Raw genomic sequence first — 25,428 nt, 5'->3', positions numbered from 1 at the left:
GAGCCATAGTCAGCACAGTTGCAGAATACTTTTGCAGCAGACTTCTAAAAAATGATATTTTCTTTGTATCTTGTTTAGACTCTAACTTTTTTCTGGCCTCCACTCAACCATGGCATAGTCAACTTAAACGTGCCAAAAATAAAACCAATCCTTTTTCAAATACATTATTTTCAACCAGAATTGAAACACAGTCGATCTTGGGGGTAAGTGCATCTTCTATATTGATGGGTGATTGCTGGTCTTATTATGTTAAAAGTTACTGTTAAGAAAGACCAAAAGGATAAATGCATACATAAAAGAAATAACACATCGGTTTCTTACAAGAATATGGAAAAGGGAGCATCAATATCATCATCAATTGGAAAAAAAAAGAAAGCTCCATTGCATATGAATATGAAAGCCATAAAAAGCAACAATGATCTTAGAAAAACTATAAGAGAAATGAGTTTCTCAGAGGATATTTGTAGATTAATAATAAAAATAGTAGAATGCCTTGCTTTAGGGACTTAAATATTTAAGCGGACCACAAAATGCTTATCATATAGGTACATTATAGAATTGCCACTCGGTTTATTAATATGCTGCTAACCAAGGCCTGGTAAGGTGAGAATAATTTAGTCAATGAGTAACAACACAATTAATTGCAGGTCATAGGAATTCATGAGGAAGCTAAATCTCATTACTTTAGTTCAGCATCAGAAAAAAAAATAGTTGCCATTTCTAGAACATCTACTATGCCTCAGCATTGTTGGGAATTTTGCAATGGTGAAGGTTATTAGAGCTGCTCTGGATTCTCAGGACATACACATAAAACTTGGTATGGTGGGAATGTTTAAGGAATTTTGAGATTCGATTGTGACAATGAGAGCTGGAATTCAGGCAGTCTAACTCTAACTCTGTCCAAAAGTCAAAATAATAACATTTGGCATTGATATATGGGCATGTTTGAATCAACTTTTGATACATAAGAGGACACTCCCTTGGATATCACAGTTGTCTGACTAGTCTCTAACTTCTTACAAGTAATAGATACACCTGTGCAGGGTGTTTTCACCTCCTCACCCAAAACAGGGTCATTTCCTTGCTATACTAAATAAAGCCAAAACAATACATATGTAAATCTGAACACAGTCTGTTTTCTGTGACAACACGCATAATCTGTAATCCTCGGACAGTCCTTACAAAGTCCGAATTATTTAGCATCACTACACATATAAAGGAGCCCAGGTGGCATAGTGGTTAGGAATTCAACTGCTAAAAAAAGGTCAGTAGTTCAAATCCACCTGCTGCTCCTTGGAAACCCTATGGGGCAGTTCTACTCTGTCCTATAGGGTTGTTAAGAGTCAGAACCGACTCGACGGCACCTAACAACAACAACACACATATAAAGCTATTGAGGCTCAGCGTCCATTAACAACTTTCTTCAGGCCCAAAAAAGAGACACTGCTAATAAGTTGGCAGAGCTGGAAGTCAGGGGTCCATCTGATTCCAAACCCCTTGCACCTTTCCTTAACATGCAGGCAGTTCTGGCTCTCAAAGACCACAGTAGAGAAAACTTCTGTTCATTCACTAATGTATTCAACAAATATTACTGACCAACTACTATGTTCTAGGTGCTGAAGATACAGTGGTAAAGAAGACAAAGCCTTGCCTTGATGGGTCTTACATTCTAAAAAAAACAAACCAAACCCACTGCCGTCGAGTTGATTCCGACACACAGTGACCCTACAGGACAGAGTAGAACTGCCCCACAGGGTTTCCAAGGAGCGGCTGATGGATTCAAACTACCAACCTTCTGGTTAGTAGCTGAACTCTGAAACACTATGTCAGCAGGGCTCCTCTTACCTTCCAGTGAGAGATAATAGACAAATACGTGTACTAGGTCATGTGCTATGAAGGAAAATACAGCAGGGTTAGGGCTAGAAAGTGTGAAGGGGGAAGGGAGATGATTTTAGTTAAGGTGATCAGGGAAGGCTTCTCTGAGGTAAAACATTTAAGCAGGCATGAAGTGAAGGAGTAAGCCTCATGGAGATCTGGGGGAAAGGCATACCAGGTAAGAGACCAGCAAGCACTAGCCCTCTGAGATGAGAGTCGCTTGGCATATTCAAGTTACAGCACAAAGGTCAGTGTTGCTATAGATCAGTGAATGAGGCAAAGAGTATTAGGAGGTAAAGCTAAAGAGAGGCAAAGGCCAGATCATAAAGAGCCAAAGGTCTCAATGAAAAGTTTGGAGTTTATTTTAAATGTAGTAGGAAGCCATTTAGCTGTATGTGAAAAGAGGAATGGTAAGTTTTGATTTATATTTAAGTTGGGAAAATAATATTAAATTTCATGTTGAAACTTAGTAGATAGAACACTTCTAGGTTCATTATCTCCTCAAAAAAGCCAAAGGCCTCTTTTTGTTTTAAGGGGAAACAAAAAACAAAACTTTTTTGGAGGGGAATGTTAGTGATACATTCAGGACCTTTCTGATCTTTACATTTCTGGAAGGCCCACAGCATATAATGTTGACACTTGATGGTACCCATCTTAGTGCTTGTTTTGTTCCTCTTGTATCAGGAACTATAACAGTTGAGGTTCTTGTTTTTAGTTTCTCCTCCCCTCATGCTCATTCATCCTCGGTTTTCTCACCCAATCATCTTCCAAGCACAGAGACGGACACAGAGCAGGAGCTCCATAGAAACTTGTTCAGCTTTGCTCAGCTTGATAAAGTTAGGAATCTAGAATATTGACACAGTTTTCCATTTAAGAGTTAGTGAGACTTTCAATTTCAATAATAATGTGAACTATATTGAGAGTATCTATTTATGCCTGTCAAAAGCTATCTGGGGCTTAACAGAGGACTCTTTAACCAAAAAAACCAAACCCATTGCCATCGAGTCAACTCCAACTCATATCAACCCTGTAGGAGAGATTAGAGTGGCCCCGTAGGCTTCCAAGGCTGTAAATCTTTACAGAAGCAGACTGCCACATCCTTCTCCTGTGGAGCAGCTTGTGGGTTCAAACTGCCAGCCCTTCAGTTAGCAGTTGAGTGTTTTTACCACCGCACTGCCAGTGCTCCTTATACCCCAATAATCTGCTTCTGGTTTATACTTTATAGAGACTGAACAAAATGATACCCAGCACTTTCCAGCTGTCTGTTCCATAATCAACTACTAGATGGAATTCCTTCAATCAAATTTGATAGCGCACCAAAGACACATCCTAATTTTGATCTTTAAGGGGGTTTGGTATGCAAATTTTCTTACGGTGGTGTTAATGCAAAGAGAGAAACCACAGACTTAAATGGCTTGCAGGGCTGAGAGCCAGCTGTTCGCTACCAAAGAAAACTGCTCAACCCATTGTGGGAAAGCTTACAACTTCGCAAAAAGTGCACTTGATCCAAGCTACTGATGCACACACGCATACAGTGTTGAATGTTTCATCACTTCTCTTCTCACATGAAACTGTTAGTTTTATTTATGAATCTCGGTAAAGAACATCCTTAATTGGTGTCTTTACATTAATTTGGCCTAAGGTGCTAAGGAGTCATTTAGTTGAAAATGATAAGAACTTGATGAACTTGCTGGTGGTTTAGTTAATCCAATATGAATAATTTTCAATATACCTGAATAAAAACAAATTGGCAAAGAGAGAGGGAACATTTTATGCCTTTAACAAGAGCCAATCTTCTCATTAGCATGATTCCATTCTGATTCTGACATAATATATCAAACTGGCTCAGGAATCTACATGTTTCAATCAGGGTCGTAATCTACATCTATAGCCCTTAAAATCGCTACTCCATAAAAAAAATCATTAAAATGTATTAAACAATATCACTCTGAAAAATATGTTGTTATCATTTTGTTTTAAGGACAAATTGGCTCTGATGTACTTTCTGATATTGAACAAAATCAAGGAATTTACTTTTTGTATAGTAGGAAGGAACTAATAATAAGATCGCCATGAAATCCTACAGATATCATAACTCATTCACCGTATCACAGAGTTTCAATGGCTGAAAAGGACCTTACCAATCATTGAGTTCAAACCCCATTTTACAGATGAAATGGTCCCACATATTTTAGTGCTGCAGGGCTACCTAGCAGCTAAGGCAGACTCAAACTCTAGACACATCCAGAAATCTGTATTTCCTGACAATAACATTGTATAGTTATTGTACTAAATCTACAGTAAAAGGAGATTTTTAGCCACATAACCTTCATGGTCAACTCAGGTGCCACCTCCTCTATGAAGCCTCTGCTAGTCTTCCCCACTGAGCACTAATTTCATTTTCCTCTAAAGAGCAGGCAATGGTACTTTATCCATGCCTCTCCTAGAGCACCATGCTTTCCATCTTGTAACACTCTTCAATTTTATATCCTCAATCGGATTGTTTGAGTCACCTCTGCATCCCAGAGAACAGCACAATACCTTGTACTTGGTAAGTGCTCAGTACATCATTGAATGATGTTAGCCATATCCAAAAGTATAGAATCAAGAGAGCTGCCTATTTTATTTTTTTAAAGCCAACTTCCTGTTTCACACGGGTCTCTAAATATTCTCAAATATATATCCGTTTCCCCTCTAGAATAAGTACAGAATTTTGAAGCAAAGGTCATTCTGGCTTCTGATGAGTCTCATTTTAACAAAATGCCTTCCAAAATAGTATCTTCTTTAAATATAACTATTTAATAAAGGCTTTTTCACACATTATTTTTTCAGTACACATCTTTAAGCATGCTATTTTTTATTTCCCAGATCTATATGTAACAAGCAATGCATCCATACCTGAACCATATTCAAAGTACTTAAAATAAGGAACCATAGTGCAACAGCCCTCGACATGTACAGTTTTGGATGGAGCTCAAACAATTCAAAGACATGTACATAACATTCTGTACGAATTCCATTAGCTTCCATCCTGGCCATTCATTACCAATTATGCAATAACACATTGGAGTCTATTTCTTTTGGGTGCAGATGGTGGGGTGGTGAAATAGAACCAACTGGCCAAACAAAAGTCAGCTAAACCATGAGTGAAACTTCAGGAAAGGTTTCAGGCTAAAGTTTGCTTAGAAAACAACTCATACCATTCCAGTGGCCCAAGCCACTGGACTCCCAAGTGACCTTGTTTTCCTTAACGGCAGCAACTTCTTGGGTACCAGAAAAATCTGCCTTCTCCAGATACTTTAAAAGTCTGTATTACCTTACCCAGTGGGAACAAATCAGAATGATGAGTTAAGAAAAGTTAAGCAGGTTATTTGACAAGTCACTTCATCGACTCTGCTTTCAGGATATAAAATGGGAATAGATTTCTACTCACGTGGAACAGAAATGTTCCGTTAATTTGCAAACAGATATGAGAAAAACAGTCTATTAAAGCTATATCTAATTTGCATATAAAACAATTGTTGAAGTTTCTTTGTATTTTCAAGTGGTACACACGATTACACAATTCCTTTATGATTCAAAACAAGGAGCAAGAGATACTAGATGCTAAATTTAAATCTCACTCAAGCATACCATCCCACAGGCTGAATGTGCTTAGCTATAAGAAAAACAAGAAGCTTGCACTGAAACAATAATGTGCACTATTTGTGTGGAACTTCTTTTGTAATGCCGGCACAAGCCCCACAAGCCCTTATCTGAAACTGTTGGAACCAGCTGTGTTTTGAAGTTGAGGATTTTTCAGATTTTAAAATAATGTGCATATACAAAAAAAAACTAAACTTGCTGCTGTCCAGTCGATTCCACTCAGAGTTGACCCCACAGTACACAGTAGAACTGCCTCATAGGGTTTCCAAGGAGCAGCTTAAGGATTTGAACTGTCAAGACCTTTTGGTTAGCAGCTGAGCACTAGATATTAAGTATCACCTCCAGTGGAGTCTGGGGCAGCACCCTCTAATACAAAAAATATTCTACAGCAAGACATTTGAGTAATTATACTGAGGAGGCTAAACTGAAACTATAAAGAACCTCATATCAGTTCTTTTCAGGTTTTGCCCCAAAACTAGATAAGGTCAGGTTTTGCCTCTAAGTTACCAGTTTTCAGAGTTTTTTGGTGTTTGGGATTTCAGATGTGGAAATGTAGCCCTGAATGATGAAAAATAACTCCTGTGTTATAAGAAAATCATATAATTTGGAATTCTTGCTATGTTGCTTAAATTTATGTCGTTGTTGTTGTTGGGTGCCCTCAAGTTGCTTACAACTTATAAGCAACCCTATGTACAACAGAACAAAACACTGTCTGGTTCTGCACCATCCTCATGATCTTGTTATGCTTAAGCCCATTGTTGCAGCCACTGTGTCAATCCATCTTGTCGAGGGTCTTCCTCTTTTTCGCTGACCTTCAGCTTTACTAAGCACAATGTCCTTCTCCAGGGACTGGTCCCTCCTTCTGGCTGTACTTCTTCCAAAAGGGATTTGTTTGTACTTCTGGCAATCCATGGCATATTCAATATTCTTCATCAACACTACAATTTAAAGAAATCAATTATTCTCAGTCTTCCTTATTCATTGCCCAGCATCCGCATGCATATGAGGTCACTGAAAACACCATGGCTTCGGTTAGGCACACCTTAGTCCTTAAAGTGACATCTTTGCTTTTTAACACTTTAAAGAAGTCTTTTGCAGCACGTTTGCCCAATGCAATGCGTTGTTTGATTTCTTGACTCCTGGTTCCATGGGTGTTGATTGTGGAGCCAAGTAAAATGAAATCCTGGACAACTTCAATCTTTTCTCTGTTTATCATGATATTGCTCATTGGTCTAGCTGTAAGGATTTTTGTTTTATGTTGAGGTGTAATCCATACTGAAGGCTGTGGTCTTTGATCTTTATTAGTAAGTGTTTCAAGTCCTCTTCACTTTCAGCAAGCAAAGTTGTGTCATCTGCATACCGCAGGTTGTTAATAAATCTTTCTCCAATCCTGATGCCCCATTCTTCTTCATACAGTCCAGCTACTCAGATTATGTGCTCAGCATACAGATTGAAAAGGTATGGTGAAAGGATACAGCCCTGACATACACTTTCCTGACTTTAAACCACGCAGTATCCCTTGTTCTGTTCAAACGACTGCCTCTTGATCTCGGTACAGGCTCCTCAAAAGCACAATTAAGTGTCCTGGAATGCTATCCATAATTTGTTATGATCCACACAGTTGAATGCCTTTGCATAGTCAATAAAACACAGGTAAACATCTTTCTGGTATTCTCTGCTTTCAACCAGGATCCATCTAACATCAGCAATGATATCCCTGGTTCCACGTCCTCTTCTGAATCCAGCTTAAATTTCTGGCAACTCCCTGTCAGTGTAACGCTGCAGCTACTTTTGAATGATCTTCAGCAAAATTTTACTTGCATATGATATCAATGACATTGTTCAATAATTTCCACATTCGGTTGAATCTCCTTTCTTTGGAATAGGCATAAATATGGATCTCTTCCAGTCAGTTGGCCAGGCAGCTGTCTTCCAAATTTCTTGGCATAGATGAATGAGCACTTTCAGCACTGCATCTGTTTGTTGAAACATCTCAATTCGTATTCCATCAATTCCTGGAGTCTTGTTTTTTGACAATGTCTTCAGTATAGCTTAGACTTCTTCCTTCAGTACCATCGATCCTTGATCATATGCTACCTCCTGAAATGGTTGAACGTTGATCAATTCTTTTTGGCATGGTGACTCTATGTATTTCTTCCATTTTCTTTTGATGCTTCCTGTGTTGTTCAGTTTTCTGCCCATAGAATTTTTCAATACTACAATTTCAAGGCTTGAATTTTTTCTTCAGTTCTTTCAGCTTGAGAAATGTCAACTGTGTTCTCTTTTGGTTTTCTAACTTCAAGTCTTTGCACATTTCTTTATAATACTTTACTATGTCTTCTCAAGCGACCCTTGGAAATCTTCTGTTCAGCTCTTTTACTTCACCATTTCTTCCATTTGCTTTAGTTACTTGATGTTCAAGAGCAAGTTTCAGAGTCTCTTCTGACATCCATTTTGGTCTTTTCTTTCTTTCCTATATTTTTAATGACCTTTTGCTTTCTTCATGTATTATGTCTTTGATGTCTTCCACAACTCATCTTTGGTCATTAGTGTTCAATGCATCAAAACTATTCTTGAGATTGTCTCTAAATTCAGATGGAATATACTCAAGGTCATACTTTGGCTCTCATGGACTAGTTCTAACTTTCTTCAGCTTTAATTTGAACTTGCATACGAGCAACTGATGGTCTGTTCCACAGTTGGCCCCTGGCCTTGTTCTAACTGATGATATTGAGCTTTTCCATCATCTCTTTCCACAGATGTAGTCGATTTGATTCCTGTGTACGCATCTGGTCAGGTCAACGTGGATAGTCACCATTTATGTTGTTGAAAAAAGGTATTTGCAATGAAGAAATCATTGCTTTTGCGAAAATCTTATCATGCGCTCTCTGGCTTCATTTCTATCACCAATGCCATATTTTCCAACTATGAATCCCTCTTCCTTTCCAACTTTCACATTCCAATCACCAGTAATTATCAATGCATCCTGATTGTATTTTTGATCAATTCCAGACTGCAGAAGTTGGTAAAAATCTTCAATTTCTTCATCTTTGGCCTTAGTGATTGGTGCATTAATTTGAATAATAGTTGTATTAACTGGTCTTCCTTGTAGACGTATGGATATTATCCCATCACTGACAGCAATGTACTTCAAGATAGATTTTCAAATGGTCTTTTTGATGATGAATGCAATGCCATTCCTCTTCAATTTGTCATTCCTGGCATAGAAGACCATATGATTGTCCAATTTAAATGCCCAATAGCTCACTAATGCCTAAGCTAGTGATGATTATGTATTTCCAATTTTCCTAGATTCATACTTTGTACATTCACATTTCAATTATTAATGGATGATTGCAGCTGTTTATCCTCATTTTGGGTTGTACCACAACAGTAAGCAAAGGTCCTGAAAGCTTGACTCCATCCATGTCATTAAGGTTGACTCTACTTCGAGGAGGCAGCTCTTCCTCAGTCATCTTTTGAGTGCCTTTCAACCTGAGGGGCTTATCTTCCGGCACTATATCAGACAATGGTCTGCTGCTATTTATAAGGTTTTCACTGGCTAATTGTTTTCCAGAAGTAGACTGCCAGGTTCTTCTTCCTAGTCTGTCTCAGTCTAGAAGCTCAGCTGAAACCTGTCTACCATGGGTGACCCTGCTGGTATCTGAATATTGGTGGCATAGCTTCCAGCATCACAGCAACATGCAAGCCCCCACAGTACAACAAACTGACAGATGCTATGCTTAGTGTCATAATTTTACTAGAGTGTATAAAAATTCATATAATGAGCAAAAGAATTCTACTAAATTGTTAAACAACTCATTGCGTAAATTTCTCGTGTAGTATTCTGCTGACTTAGAAATCAGCACATTCACACACACGCGTGTGGTTTCCAATTAATCTGCTAATTATCACACACACACAAAAAAGCCAGGATGTTAAACTCAAAGTTTAAAAGCTAAGTAGTACTACAAGTAGTACTACTTTATCTTGTCTGATTTTTTAGTTATTTAAGTGATCAGCAAGAAAAGGATGGAATCTTTCAGAGTTAATGTCTCTACAGAAGTGAGTATTTCTACCTGGAAATGAGCTTGGCATAATGCTGGGAGGACAGCCATTCTCTTGCACAGTCTCCCAGTTCACCTCATCAGGCCTTTAGTCAGGATCTGAAGGGATATGCGACTAGTACCCCTCGAGAGGCCTCTCCCCTCTCCACTGGGGCTGAATGAACCAGAAAAGGAAGAGAGCAGAGGATGAGGGGATAGTGAACAGGTTCCCAAAAGTGCCCTACACTGGCTTAGACACTAACTGCTGTTTTCTAAAATTAAAAGGATTTATTGGCTAGGACTCGGAGCTTTAAAAAAAAATGGTGCTTTCTTAAGAGAAATAATATTCTTTCTAAAGAAAGTTATATGAGGAAACAATTTCTTATAATACTTTCTTTCTATGTTTCCTTTTCCTTTGAAAATAAATGGATTAAGCAAGAACCTTATATTCAGATAAGAGTTGACTTGGGCTTCGACTCAGTGCCTACAAGAGTACAAAAATTTGAGTGTGAGCAGTATAATGAAATGCTTATAATAAATGTCAGAGGATGTCCTATGCTTTTGATAATAACAGTGATGTGCATGTGTGTGTATATATATCTGATACACGCTGCAACACCGATGAACCTTAAAAACATTATGCTGAGTAAAATAAGACAATCACAAAAGGATAAATACTTTATAATCCCACTTACATGAAACAAGTAGTGGTTACCAGAGGTATAAGAAAGGAAAAGAGGGAGTCGTTGCCCAAGAGGCACGGAGTTTCTGTTGACAGTGGTGGAATAATTTGGAAAGGGACAGTGGTCGTGGTTGCAAACACAATGAACATAAATTAATGCCACTGAATTATATATTTTTACCACAATAAAAAAAATGAAAAAAAGAAATCATTTTACCTCTTATTATTTAGTAATAATTTTAATTACCAAATAATTTGAAACTTGGTAATAACATGGCATACCCAAGAGTATCAGAGAATCCCTTCTTACTTGATGAAGAACTGTAACTTCCCCCAACCTCTGCTCAGACACACTGTACCAGTAACAATCGTCATCACTGCTATCTGCTCAGAGCTTTGTGCAGTACCTAAGCTGTTTCAAAAAGATTCATTTTTTTTCTATTTTATCCTATGACATAATTTAGTAAGTGTAGAAGGTGAAACTGTATACATCCATTATTTTAGAAAGATGAAAAACACAATGCTGCTTTTTTTAGATTTTAAGTTTTGTGGGGAAATTATTCTACTAGCGTGTCATTCAACCAAAGATCTAAGGTCTGAGGATTTTTCTAAGTCTTATTTGCAAATATAGAACTCTTTTAAATAGATCACAGATATCACTTAGGCTTCTTCAACGTCGATTTGCTAAGCCACCCCCACATTCACAGAACCCAAGTGCTTTCTTTATCTTGGTGCTCTATGTTCTCCTTTTAATCCTAATGAAGTTAAACCAGACTGGATTCACACTGATTAATAAGCTTTATAAAATACACTCCAGACGAAATATTGCCCTGCAATACTAAGCAATGCCATACGTTCCACAGAGAAAAGCTACTTACTGGGTGTGAGTTAAAAAAGCTCTCACCCGGAAAAAAATTAGGATATTAATATTTCATGTTTTCTTCAGTGAGTTACTACATAAATTAGTCTTCCCAAAAAAGTTATGCCTCTTTTTAGTCAATACTACGAGACTTCTGGCCATTGAAAGGGGAAAAAACAAAAAAACAAAAAGCTATTACTGTTACTAGAAGACTCAGAAACTAAAATGCATTTTCTAAAAGCTTCGAAGCTACTCACCCTACATTTCATTGGTTACTTAACATGCAGCACCTCTGCAACCTCAAATAAAATATTTTTTAAACTGTGATTCTGACAACTCCAAGTTTAAATAAGTGGGGCGAGAAAGATTTACTCTAATTTGAAAAGATTTAGGGTCCTTTTAGCTCTCTTCTTCACTTCAACTAGATATATATGCTTGAGAGTAATAATTGTCTCTTTAATAAAACCTAAGGCATCTGTGGAATTATTATAAGAAATTGTCTTTATATCTACTGAATGATTTACTGCATTTCCCCTAATCCTTAAGTTGCATATTCATTGCTGTATTTTCCTCTAACTGCTGTCACTTAAATTGTCATGCAGAATAGGGCAAATCAGGGTCAGTTTATATAAGCGGCATCAATCTGAAGAACTTCATCAGTCTTTATTTCAAGGCATTAAGCAAAGGAAACTGACGTTAAGAGAGCCTTAACTGACAGCAAATGAAATCAATCAGCAAATCACTAAGCCATAATAAACTCACTCAATTTGTAGATAACCCTTCTTTTTCCAGGTCTTCACCTAGGCAGTCCATCAAACACCAGTTTTTGTCCAAGTAGCAAAATGCATAGTAATTCTGGTTGTAGCACTTGAAAGTTCAAGTGCTCACAGGCTTTAGTCTCTCAGTGATAAGCATTAAAAGGTAGTATCTAGTAGGGTTATACTTAAAAATAGGCTTCAAAATGAAAAAAAAGTAAAAAGGTCAAGTTTAGGATTTAGTTTTTGCCTCTTAACGTTAATGACAAAGAAATTATGTTCATAGCAGTTTTTCTATTTATGGCTACCTAGAACTGAAAATTGCAACAACAATAATAACAAAATGCTCTGTACTTTCATAAATTTTGTTTTATTTAACTAAGTGTATCTCAAATATTTCACATATAGGCAAATCTTGTCACCATTTAGCAGAGTTGGAATTTGAAGTCCAAAAAGAATTAAATTGTGGAAATAAAAGTGACAAAATGAGTTAAAAGATGAAAACAGTAGTAATTCTTGAATTACTTTCTATAACAACATTTCAAATAGAAGTATAAGGTAGGCATTCACCACCTAAGTGTTTGCATGGCCTATATAGGATTGCTATGAGTCGGAATCGACTCAACTGCAAGGGGTTTGGTTTTGGTTTGGTTATAGTGAACTATAATGAAACACTAAAGTTGTCCAACATTTTATTCTTTTGACTATGTGTGTGCTACTACTAAGTAAAACCTGTATCAAGCAGGGCATCAGTCAAATACCTCCAAGAGTCCATACAACAAAAATTTCTCAACTTACATAGATCATACTTCCTGCACCCAGGCCTGTTTGCAGTTCAGTCCAACATAGCTTGTATTAATACAGCATTTTATAACATAAAAAGAACACTCACATGCACATTATCTCATCTGATCTCCCCACAATCCTGTGAGTGAAAGCAAGACAGGCTTCACTGTCACCATTTAAAGATGAGGAAATGGGGCTCAGTGCTCCTGAGTGACTTGCCAAGGTGGTTAAATTACAGAGCCAGGACTTCACTCCAGGCATTCAGACTCTCCACATAGGCTTTCTCCAATACTGCATCGCTTGCTTCTTTCCCCAGCAAATAGAATTATTTTATCTCTTCCAAATAGTATGCAGTTAAGAAAGCAATTCCCATTTTGATCAACACGATGTTTCTAACAAACTCAATGACATAGAGAAGATTGCATAGATTCATGGTTGCCAATTTCCTATAATCTGATTTATTTGTTTGTCTTTTAGAAGGGTAAAAATCTCAACCTGAAATTGAAAACTAGGCAGTCTTACACCTGACCAAGGAACCTGTATATGCCAAATACAAGAGAAAACAATTCTATAAATATCTATTGTTGTTGTTGTATGCTGTCGAGTCGATTTCGACTCATAAGGACCTTATAGGACAGAGTAGAACTGCCCCATAGGGTTTGCAAGGCTGTAATCTTTGTGGAAGCAGACTGCCACATCTTTCTCCGTGGAGCAGCTGTGGGTTTGAACCACCAACCTTACAGCAAGCAGATGAGTACTTAGCCACTGCGCCATCGGGGCTCCTTCAGTATCCGTTCCAAAAAAAACAAAACCAAACCAGTATCTGTTACTGCCTTTTAATTTACAAAGCTTTTTCATACTTGTCATATGATCCTCACAATTGCCCCAAGATGCAGCAGGACAGATACTATCATCTCCATTTTATACAGGAGGAAACTGATGTGAAAAGTTAAAGGCCAAGAGCTCACAGAAAATAGCAACTCTAGAATAGAACTCCAGTGGCATTTTCAGCACCAGGAGGATGATTACCTGTACTTACCCTTCATAAGAAAGGACAATGCCATTTCCATGAGAAAAGACAACAACTGGATAAAATGATGAGAAGTCTTTCCGCCCTTCTAACCCATGTCTACAGGGCAAAAGATTTCATCTGGTCTACAGCCAGTCCTATTACTTTCTGGCAGTTGTATAACCGTATAACTTCTTCAACCTTCTGTGATACTGACTCTGTGATAATTTTATTTTCTTCCTAATTGTTCTTCCTTGTTGTAAACAAAGAAATAAATTATAAACAAAGACAAAACTGGAAAAAGGGCTTTATGAATCATGACTAGTTTCAAAATAATTCAGATCAGATCACTGATACCAGATCGTTCACAGAAAATAATTCATGGGTATTTTCAGCTGTATAAGGTGTAGGGAGTTATGAGAGTCTTCCCAACTGCAGCAGCAGCTTCACACAGATGCATCTCCTTGCCCTCATATGTCATACCATTCTCTTCAAAAGGCAAAGAGAGATAAAAGTTCCAACAAGCAAAAAAAAAAAAACAACAATAAAAAAAACTTACCCACCACTGATCTCAACCACACAGTCTATGATGCAAGATATAAAATGTCACATCTACTAAATATTACAAAGACTTTTCAGAACTCCTAGCTTTAGTACGTATGTCTTACAAATCTTAGCTCTCAGTTAATGGCCAAGACTATGTTTTAACAACAGATATGAAGAAAAACATTTTTCTATAATGAATCTTTCAAAGTAAAATATGGGGGCTAAGAAACGAATGAATGGTAACACGTATCATTTGGTAAAAGATTTGGACCAAAAAGGCATAATGTTTTCTGTGCCAATATTATGCCATAAAATACCATTTCTTCCTGGTATCAACACACACACACAAAAAAACTCACTAATTCTTACATTCATCCTCAAGTTGGGCCTCAAACCTAGAACACTAAGATTTTTCATTGGCAAAATTTAGGCTACAGCTGTCAGATAGCCAGATGAGACAAAGGATGGCATTACTTCCATCAAAATTCATTTATTCTCAGATGAACTACATGGCTTCATCAGCTGATTGTTTCCCCTGTATAACCCAAAAAACCCAATGCCGTCGAGTCAATTCCAACTCATAGCGACCCTATAGGACAGAGTAGAACTGCCCGGAGTATAATAAATAACTCTCTTCTTGGTAGTACTTTCGAAACTTTCAAGAAGATGACATTTTGATATTATGTTTGATTTCACAACCAATTCTAAAAAACATTTTGTATTTTTTCAAATTACAAGATATTTCCATTTTAGAATTTAAAGAGAATTACACAAGCTCTCATACATAACAATCTTCCGATAACCCCAAATCTTCTTGTACCTTTTTACTGAAATGATTCTATTTACCAAAAAGGTCAGACTTTTAACAATCTCCAACATTCAAAGCACAGTCAGGAACCCAGAAAGAAAGTAAAAAGAAATTTTGTGAGACACAGCTGTCACAAGATATCTGCTCTTTACCACAGAGAATCTCTTATACCCGAACCCTGATGACTCTGTGTAAAATAAGAACACAGTGAGAATGGACATCTGAAAATTCAGAGGAGACAAAATTATAAAAAGAGAACTTTTATAATCTGAAAATAAAGAACCATATTTTTTAAAGGAAATTAAAGAGCTAACAGAGGCCATTTAAAAGTAAACTAGAACAGCCTTTCCAGGGGCAACTGGGAAATTCGTATCAAAAACCTTGGAAAGCGCATAACCTTTGATGCAGCAATTACACTAATTTATTCTAGAGAAAAAGTAAGAGAAGTATGCAAATGTTTATGTGAAAGGATATTCATTGCCACCTGTTATGGATTGAACTGTGTCCCCCCAAAAATGTGTGTCAACATGGCTAGGGCATAATTCCCAGTGACTATCCACCATTTTGTCATCTGATGTGATTTTCCTATGTGTTGTAAATCCCACCTCTATGATGTTAATGAGGTGGGGTTAGCGGCAGTTATGTTACTGAGGCAGGACTCAATCTATAAGATTAGGTAGTGTCTTAAATCAATCTCTTTTGAGATATAAAAAACGAGCAGAGAGACAGGGGGACCTCATACTACCAAGAGACAAGAGCCAGGAGAATAGCATGTCTTTTGGACCTGGGGTCCCTGAGCTGAGAAGCTCCTCGACTGGCGAAGACTGCTGACAAAGACCTTCCCCTACAGGCAACAGAGAGAGAATGCCTTCCCGTGGAGCTGCCACCCTGAATTCGGATTTCTAGCATCCTAGATAGACTATGAGAGAATAAATTTCTCTTTGTTAAAACCATTCACTTGTGGTATTTCTGTTTTAGCACCACTACATGACTAACATACCACCTTATTCATGGTAACCAAATAACTGGAAACAGCTCAAATATCCATCAGTAGAAAACTGATTATATTGTGATAGATGCATGGAGGTGAATACAACTCAGTCATGAAAAGTGATTACGTAAATTTATAGTTACTGACAAAAAAGGTATCTACGTTATTAGGTGAAAAAAGTGCTTACAAAACAGTATAACCCTATTTATGGGTAACATAAAAATATATGTTACACATAAATGATATGTTAATGAGTGCTTACATTTATGACTAAAAAATAGCTCTAAGTATATACACCAAAGTTGTGACATCACTTATCTCTTGACGGTAGAACTGCCATGATCTTTATTTTCCTTTATACTTTTCTCGGAGTCTGATTTTTTTTTATTGTCATGATCATGTACAACTTTTGTAACTTTTAAAGCTAAATTTTAATATTAGCAAAATTTCTACTATTATTTAGAGGTAAATAGTATTAAAGATTTGAATACATTATTCCATTGTTTTAATATTACAATTTGTACGTGTAATATTGAAGCAGAGTAATAAAAATTTTTAATCAGGTATATCATATTCTCTTTATAAAAAAATGTTTGACATATGTAGCAAAATTTTCATTCAATTTGACTGATTTTTATGTTTAAAGATAGAATTAGCTCTCTGAAAATTCACTTACATGGATAGGATAGCCTGAAAAAGAAAGAATCTAGGTGGTACAAACTTTCAAGTGAAAATTGCCTTTTTCCACATCTCTTTAGTCTCTAAACACGTCAAAATGCAAAAAGTTCTTGTGGAGCAAGTAGAAGGCTGCTTGCTGCATCATGTGGTGTAACAGAACACAGGTTAAAAAATGACCAACAGGGATTCTTGATATTTTTAGACTTTGACATTTTAGGCATAGATATAATTTACTTCATCTTTCTGCTCCTAAAAAAATTCCCTTCAATATGCTTTCTAAGATTTAGCTATATAAATATAATAAAATAGCTCAAAGAAATTCCTACGCCTGGAAAATAAGTATAAATGTTAAAGAAAAAAAAAAAAAACCCAAGACCATGGTATCCACAAACCATGTGTATAACACATAACTAAAAACCATTCCAAGTAAGGGCCGTGTAATGACATGGTGGGTTAGAGGTGATTAAAGGATTACTGTATTTATGGTGAAGGCTCTGTTGTTTAAAATGTTCGTAAATAAGTGGTTTCACAATGAAGCCTCTCTAATTGCTTATAAACACATATTTACAAAATACGCCACATTTCCAGAGGTGTGTTATTATTCACTAAGCCTTACACAGTTTTATAAGGTGGCTGGGGTGGCGGGGGGTTCTTTTAAATTCAGTGGGCTTAGAAGCAAAAAATGGATAGCAAGCCCCTTTAGGTCATGCACAGGTTGGGCAAAAGCGGCTTCCTGAGCCACCTTGTCAAGTGTGAACTCGCGCGTTCATTCACCCCTGTATCCTGTGTGTCTCCTCCGCGTGAGGCACACTCCTGAGCACTGAGGATGAAGCAGTGAACAAACCCAACTTCCTGGCTTCATGAAGCTTTCGTGCTAGAGGACAGCTAATGTTTACCAAGCGTTTACAATGTACCTGTCACTACTCCAGGCACTTCAGAAGTGTTAACTAATTTAATCATCACACTAACACTGCGAGTTAGGAACTTGCATTATCTTCATTTTACAGATGAAGAGGCTGAGACACAGACCAGTTAAGTAACTTGCCCAGTTAACACTCTTTTGGATCTCTATCCTCCCCATTATTTCCACACAAATGAAAGTGAATTCTATAGACTCAGCCTTTAACCTTTTTCCCTGTCAGCCTTCTTAAAAGAAACCAAAATCAGTAAGACACAGTTTACAGAAGGCAGAATGGCAGGACTCAAAACTTGAATGGAGCCCAATACTGGTTCTCCTACTCACAGTTCAAAAAACACACTTCAAAATATAAGATTACGAGGAATAAGCATTATCTTTTTTTTTTTTTTTATAAAGATGGGCAGAATATTTTCTACTACAAAGTCCTCTGCATTCATGTTATACTGGCCTTTTCAGCTGCAGCTAACTGGTCTGATCTGGGTGTTTTTTTTTTTCCCCTCCAGTATTCTAGTGAAAGTCTGATATTCAATTACTTGGGAGATAAAATTAGGAGGGTAATAGTCCTAAACATGGCATAGGCACTTAGACTATAGCAAAGAAGCATCTGGAACCCTAGGGGGAAAAAAGAAAAGAAAACGTTTCACTGGAGCGATGGCCTCGTTGGAACATTAAGTGACATGCAAAAGCAAAGAAGTTAAAATAGGCTAATCTTGATTGAGATTATTAAAGCTTTTGAAGAAAGAAGGGAGAGTGAAGGAACCAAATAGGAAGAAATGGAGAAAAAGACCCTAAAGAACCATTCCTCAAAGTAAAAATAAACACACAGACACACACCTTAAAAGTAATGAGAACAAGCTACCACTGCCTACCTCTGCTTTACGGTGGGTGGCGTCGTGGCCCCGATAATAACCGTCGTCAAGCATGGCCTGCTTTCTCTGCACTAGACATGGTGCTCTCTACTTTATGTGCATTGCCTCATTTCACCCCACTACAAGCCTGAGAAGGAGCCTTGGTGGTGCAGCATATAAGCACTTGGCTGCTAACCTAAAGGTCGGAGGTTGGAACTCACCAGCCTCTTGGCAGGAGAAAGACGTGGCAATCTGCTTCTGTAAAGATTTACAGCCTCAGAAACCCTGTGGAGCAGTTCTACTCTGTCCCATGGGTCACTATGAGTTGAAATCTACTTGACAGCAATGGGTTTAGTTGGGTTTTTTTGGATAAGCCTGAGAATTGGAGGTGTTACCTTTTTTTGCAGGTAAGGAAATTGTGGCTAAAAGCTAGCAGATCTCAGAGGCAAGCTGGACTGAATTTCCTCATGTAGGAAAGCATCAGCTGTGTGCTCTTTTGGGTGCAGACAGAATAAGTAATCCACTTATTCTCTTAGACTGTCAATAGTGCCCACTGGTCTCCTTTCTATCCAGGACAGACAGTGGTTGTCTAGGAGAACTTCAGCTTCCACTGCTCTGAATGATAGCTGGGCAGGTTTGCCAAATGGTTCATGTACTGCCGCACCCTGCACAGTGACCCTCTCCTCATAATCAAAAGTCATGCACTCTTTAAACAGTCTGCTTCATCGGCACAGAATCAGAGCACAAAGCTACACAGATACTGAACTCCACAGTATGTATCCATATTTTTATACTCCAAAAAGGGGAAAAGTAGAGTTCCATAACATTCTGTCATTAACCTGTCAAACGGTTACATGGGAACAAAGTTTCTTATCTACAGTAGAGCATAAATTATGACCTACATCATACATAGATGTATAATTAATATCTAGTAAATGGAAGAAAAACTCCATTACAGATTTCTAAGGTTTTATTCCTACCATTATAACACAGATGTTTAGATTTTTATTGCGTCCCATTTACCAGTTCAGGCTTTGCAGTCAAATACACTTAGAATTAAATCCAGGTTCTGGGCTCTGCCGTTTACTTGCCATTGATCTGAGGAGAGTAATTAACCTCTCTACCTGTTGCTATTGTTCGTGTTGTTTTTCAGTTGTAAAATGGAGATAATGTCATCTATTTGACAGGTCCATTGTGAGAATTAAATGAGATCATGCATCCAAAGAGCTAAACATGGTGCCTGGTACATGGTGAGTGCTTACTCAAATGGTAGCTATTATTAGTTTAACTAATGTCCTCAATTTATATTAAAAAAAAAATTAACTAATGTCCTCAATTTATATAGTACCTTTCTTTTCAAAGTATATTACCAATTGTGTGTTGGTGTGTGTACACTAAGCCCTGTTAGATTCTGAATTAAGATAGTCAAGTAAAGGGTTATTTTATAACCATCAGAAAAGGCTCAAATCATATTGTACTAATGGTTACAATGAATTTATAAATACTGATAATTAAATTTAAAACATACATCTCAATCTTTTACTAAAAAGCAGTACAGTATGCTGGCCTGTAACCTAAAAATATTTTATGCCTAGTTTTACATATATATTTTAAATATACTGGTGGACAATCTAATGAAAGAAACGAGTACTTTTTCTTTGTAGGTTATTAATTTGGGTATTAAGTTAAATGAGGGTGTGGAGTATGTAGAAGAAATTAACACGGCCCTACTAGGACTGACATTAATTCTGTGCAAAAATTAAAATTTCATAAGACAGAAACTGCAAAAGTATATTTAAAAAAAAAAAAAAGCTTTATTTTAAACCTCAAAATGTGAAACAGTGAGTTTTAAGGAATGTTTCTCTTTTAAGTACACTGAAAAATCTAAAGTCCTCCTGAACAAGGGCAATCTCTTTCAGAATACCAGGCTCCTTAAAATTTACATAATGCTAACGCATTTTTCTAATGAAGACATGGGTATTAAAAGGAGAAAAAAGCATACAGTGAAATTTGTTTTGTCCAATTAAAAAATAATTCCACCCTAAGGAAAAAAAAATTTTTTTTTTTTTTTAAGGAAAAAAATGATCACAATGCTAAAACAGTGACATAGAATACAAAGATAACTATAAAAAAAATCTGAAAATAAATATGTTTCTCAAAGGAAGTTTCTTGATTAAGTTTACTTAAAAGTTATTTGGAGTATTATGATTTGGAGTTTTGAACTTTATAAATAGCCCAATCTGTACATATTACAATATTCATTTAAACTAAACAGTAAAGGGTAAAATATCCTTCAATGTTAAGTACAGTTAGGTTCCAGGTTTGCTGAAATTAAATGACCACATAAGAAATGTTGGCTATACAATGGAATTAACATTTTAAAATTCCAGGTATTTCTTCTGATAATTTTATCTGAAGTGATTTATTTTAAAACAACAAGAACAACAAATTGAGACTAGATTAGAGAGATAACAGCCTAGTATCTTATTGTTCTCTGCTGATAGAAAACTATGTTCTTTTCACACTGACTTAGCTATTAAACATGTAATTTTTTTCCTAAGTAAAATACTCTTCTGGATTATTTAATAGGTTAGTTTTCGGTTTTAAAGGGAAAAAAAATTATCTGTGAAATACAGCATTATTTTATTTTTTTTATGTAGTAAAAGGAAAATGAAGAAAAATGTATTTGCATCTCCTTTAAGTTGTTATTCACAATTACTTTGAGGCTTTCATTCTCTCCAGTTAGTGCAATTTATTTTTCTACACGTCTCAGTAGCAAACAATGTTATTTAGGCTCTAACCTGGCACGCTACAACCTCTGGCCCGCCCTTGAGCCCCTCCATTGCAAAGGTCTCCAGGTGCAGTTTGGGTAGCTGCAGGGTGAAGTCATTCCTACTTGCTGCAGTCCGTGACAGTGAGATCTGATCTCTGACCTAAAGGGAAAAAAACAGCATCAATGGTAATTCCCCTTCAGACACATTAACTGGGATGAACTGGGTCCCCTTGAGCTCACTGAGTGGACTTGCATTGATCGCTGGACCTGAAATCCATGAATAAATTTAGGACTAATTGATTTTTCGTTGCAAATAAATCTCTAATTCAGAGTGCTGGGGGAGAATATTAAGAAGAAAAAGCATCCTCCTGCTTGCAATGAGGGAGGGGAAGAAGAGTCACTAGAGCTCTTCTGATCAAGAGGTTTCGAATCATTTTTTCACAGTTCCACCCTCAAAATAAAAAGGGAAGGAGGAAAAAATATTCACGAAATTAAAAAAGACAGCAGTCCCCAAATTATTATCATTTTCCTATTAACACTCTTAATTTAACTGATGTTAATTGATACATATTGGATAAGACTGTAATTAGGCATTAGTCTTTGAAAAGAACAGTCAATAACCTGAACCCTGGAATAAAAACAAATATACACATCACAAAAGGATACTTTTGAAATATAAGAGGTTTGTTCACCTTTTTTACTCTTCTTAAATTACAATAGTTTTTTCAAACTCGAGTATTAACGATTATATACATATAAACCAACTCAGTCACATAACTTCTAAGTAAGACAACATTGAGATAAAATCAGTAGCATTTGTACTATATCGTAAGTATTGGGAAAGGTAACAATACAAACACATCACAGATGTAGACGAAATACCAATTCTCTAGCCACTAAAGGAATCACATGCGGTTGATATCACACTGCCACCTTCTGGACAAACGAGAAAATGCTCCCTAAAGAGTACAAACGGATATGAGGAAAGGTTCAGAAACAGGTAGTTTAGTTATTAATTTCCAAACTTAGTAAAAGCCTTAAAATTCCACAGTTTAGTTTGAATTTAAGATCAGTAGGCTCTCATTTACAATCACATAATTTAATCACAGGAGTTTTCATACACATATTTTCTAATTTTCTTTATTCTCAAATAAATTTTTAATAATTTATCTCTTTGATAAAGAAAATGATAGCATATATTTATTTGATAAATATTATGCAACTAGTTCAAAGACACAGGATATAAAGAGTTTTTCCAAGGTAGAAAGGTCAAAAGTGGGAGAACAAAAAAATAACACCAATTGCCTAAATAAATGTGTTTATATCTCCAGTTTCATCCGAGCAATTTTCAAATGCAACTTGGCATTAAAACAAGAGAGAAAACCTCCCCTCCATTTTCCTATTCTACTTGGGCAAGCTTATAAAACTGTTTGGGTTCTTCCTTGGTATGTGAATGAACTGTATATGAAATTCACACATCCCACAAAAGTACCATGCTCCATGGGGCTTCCTTTAACTAGCAAACACACACAAACGTACAGTGACATCTTTAACTGTGCATGCCAATCTATGGGCGTATGAATCCTTGTATTTCCCAAGTCAATCTGAAGAATTTCTATCAATACCAACAGCTGCAAAAACATACATTATAATGCAATTTTTGTAACAGTGTAAGTACTATAAGCACGTAGTCATAATTTATAACATATATTTAGCCATAGCAAACACTCACTGAAGTCTTCAGTCAGCATGGGAATGCTATTAAACTTATTTAACATAACAGGATAAATCATATTTTACAAATATATTTGCTTTAGGTTTTATATTTTATATGTATGGTACCTTCTCTTGCTTTTTTTGCCACTGATGTGCACACAGATAAAAGAAAACATTAATGTGGGTTAAGGTACTGAGAATTTATCAACATCAAATCACTAGTGTTTTGCCTTCTACCCTTCTGAACCATAGTCAATAGATCTAAATATTTTACTGCACCCTGGCCAATTCATTGTTTGATGTTTAAAAACTCACCCAGAATCAAAGAAAATTTATTAAATTTGAGCCCCCAAATGAGATACTATTAGCTTTGAAAGTCAAGTTTAACTGCGATATTGATGATTCTCTTTTTTCTGTGACAAAATTCACTAGGGAAACCCTGGATGTCAAAGTACAAAAGCAGATTGCTAATACGGACAAAGGGGGGAAAAAAAAACCTACAAGCAATGTAGGTATAAGGTACAACCCAGCTCGAGCACTGAAGGCCCTTTAACACAATTCCTACCAGGCCTCATACTTCATCTCTGAAGCTGGACATACAGCGAACAATGTTTTATATTCCCTAAATAAACTTTATGAACAATATTACCCTGGGACATTTGTCATTTAAAACTTGGATTTGTCAAATTAACCTTTTTACTACAGCATTATTTAACTTACTTTATTAAATAATTTTTTAGACAGACAAAAAAACTCAAAATGCAGCTGTCTTTGCTAAATCTAATAACGGACATCATAATTACAGCATTATTTGCAAAATATGCATGTGTTAATATTTTCATTTCATTATAAATTATCTGTTGAATGTAGACAATATCAGCAAGAGACAGTATCCCATGATATATAATAGAACCGATATCGCAAATATCTCTACTAAAATTTTAAATTTCCTCCATGTTTAAATTAAACTGAAACCTTGAGAGTAGGTAGTAAAATGTTCTCAAAATATTCAGAAGAAAAGTTGTTTTTTTTTTTCAAGTCCTAAAAAAAGATTAGCTAGGAATTTTTTTCTTTTACTGGAAAAAGGGAGTAAAAGTATCATGTCGAGAGAACACAAAACAGTGAGAGAATGCAAAAAAGGAAAGCCATCACAAAGCCGCAAGGAACAGGAAGAAATAAGAGGCGAGAGAGGAAGAAGGCTGGCCAGAAAGAATGGAGAAGGCAAGTATGAATTTCAGGGTGTGAACAAGGATAAACACGAAGAACAGTAAGAAAGATGACTCAACTTAGGGCATTAAATTTGTTCATAAGAAAAAGAGGACAGGCTGAGAACCAAGTAACCAAAATCATAAAAGACAGAACGCGGAATTTCTTTAGGAAATACTGGTTATTGCATTCAAGATGATTCTTTTCAAGATTTGGAACACTGAGCAAATTTCCTTACTGTCAAAAGATCTTTGAAGTTACAATGTTAGAATAGTAAAATTCTTTTTTTTTTTTTTTTTAAAGTAGATTCATCTCCTACAGAACAAATTTTCAGGTGAATTAGGATTAAAACAACCATCAGACACCTATTTATGGATTGAATTATAATTTCAAATTACAATTTCAAAAGTTGGTCTTTTATTCTGTTTATAAAAATAAAAAAAATTTTTATAGCACATCATTATTCATCATATAATTAAATTCTATTTTCTGAAAAACACACAAAGTTTTTCTACTTGAAAGTGGCTAACACTTCATTATTAAATACAATTAATTTTTTGTAAAATTTCCCCATATAAATCTCAATTGTCAAACCATATATATATATTTTCAATAAACCTGTACAATTACATATTTTGACAAAGAATAAAGAAAAATGACTATATTACTGCATTCTAAAATTTTTACTTTTAGAAATACCAAAACACATTCTCCCTATCCTACTATGTATTTTCAGAGAGCAAGCCCTTCTAGTATATGTGCCATAAGAAACGAGAAATATAGAGAGAAAAAGAAGTTAAACTTTCTAAAAATTCAGGGTTACAAAGTATACATTTACTTTATTATGACAATCTAGTTCCAGATTTAAGTGAGTCTTAAGACTAGTGTTGTATTCTTCCTATCCCTCTAAATAGCCTTTCCTCACAAACCACCATTCTTTTATGAATTTTTTGTACTTCTACTGTACCACCGAAAAGCTATTTCTGCTAGATATATCAGCTATGAAACTTAAATACGTCATTTTTAAAGAAAACTCGTTCAACTCTCAAAACGAGGACCTATATGTTTTATCATAAAACATATATAAATTTATATATATATAAATATATATAAACAGCTATAAATCTCTCTGGGCCTAATGCTCCAATTGAAAAAAAAAAAAGAACTCATGAAATGTGGTACCAGTCGTGATTTTATCAATAGGATACCAAAAACCAAACCAAACCCAGTGCTGTCGAGTCGATTCCGATTCATAGCGACCCTATAGGACAGGGTAGAACTGCCCC

At 36.1% G+C, this 25,428-nt stretch overlaps 1 protein-coding gene across 7 annotated transcripts in view; it reads right to left on the bottom strand.

The window, feature by feature from the left end:
- CCDC171 (coiled-coil domain containing 171) overlaps window positions 1-25,428 on the bottom strand; it is a 419,844-nt gene that overhangs the window by 183,507 nt on the left and 210,909 nt on the right. For 6 of the 7 annotated variants that reach the window (XR_007518562.1, XM_049894821.1, XM_049894820.1 and 3 more), the window contains one exon: window positions 21,249-21,380. The exons of the other annotated variant lie outside the window; for it this stretch is intronic. Coding sequence is in view for 5 of the 6 variants with exons in the window: in XM_049894821.1 (XP_049750778.1) it covers window positions 21,249-21,380 (132 nt within the window). In the remaining variant the exon portion in view is untranslated. The remainder of the gene's footprint in view (window positions 1-21,248; window positions 21,381-25,428) is intronic. 7 annotated transcript variants of the gene reach the window in all.

This window comes from Elephas maximus, chromosome 9 (assembly GCF_024166365.1).
Source record: "Elephas maximus indicus isolate mEleMax1 chromosome 9, mEleMax1 primary haplotype, whole genome shotgun sequence".
Taxonomy (NCBI): domain Eukaryota; kingdom Metazoa; phylum Chordata; class Mammalia; order Proboscidea; family Elephantidae; genus Elephas; species Elephas maximus.
Note: the sequence above shows the minus strand (reverse complement) of the source record. Positions and strands in the feature narration are given on the sequence as shown.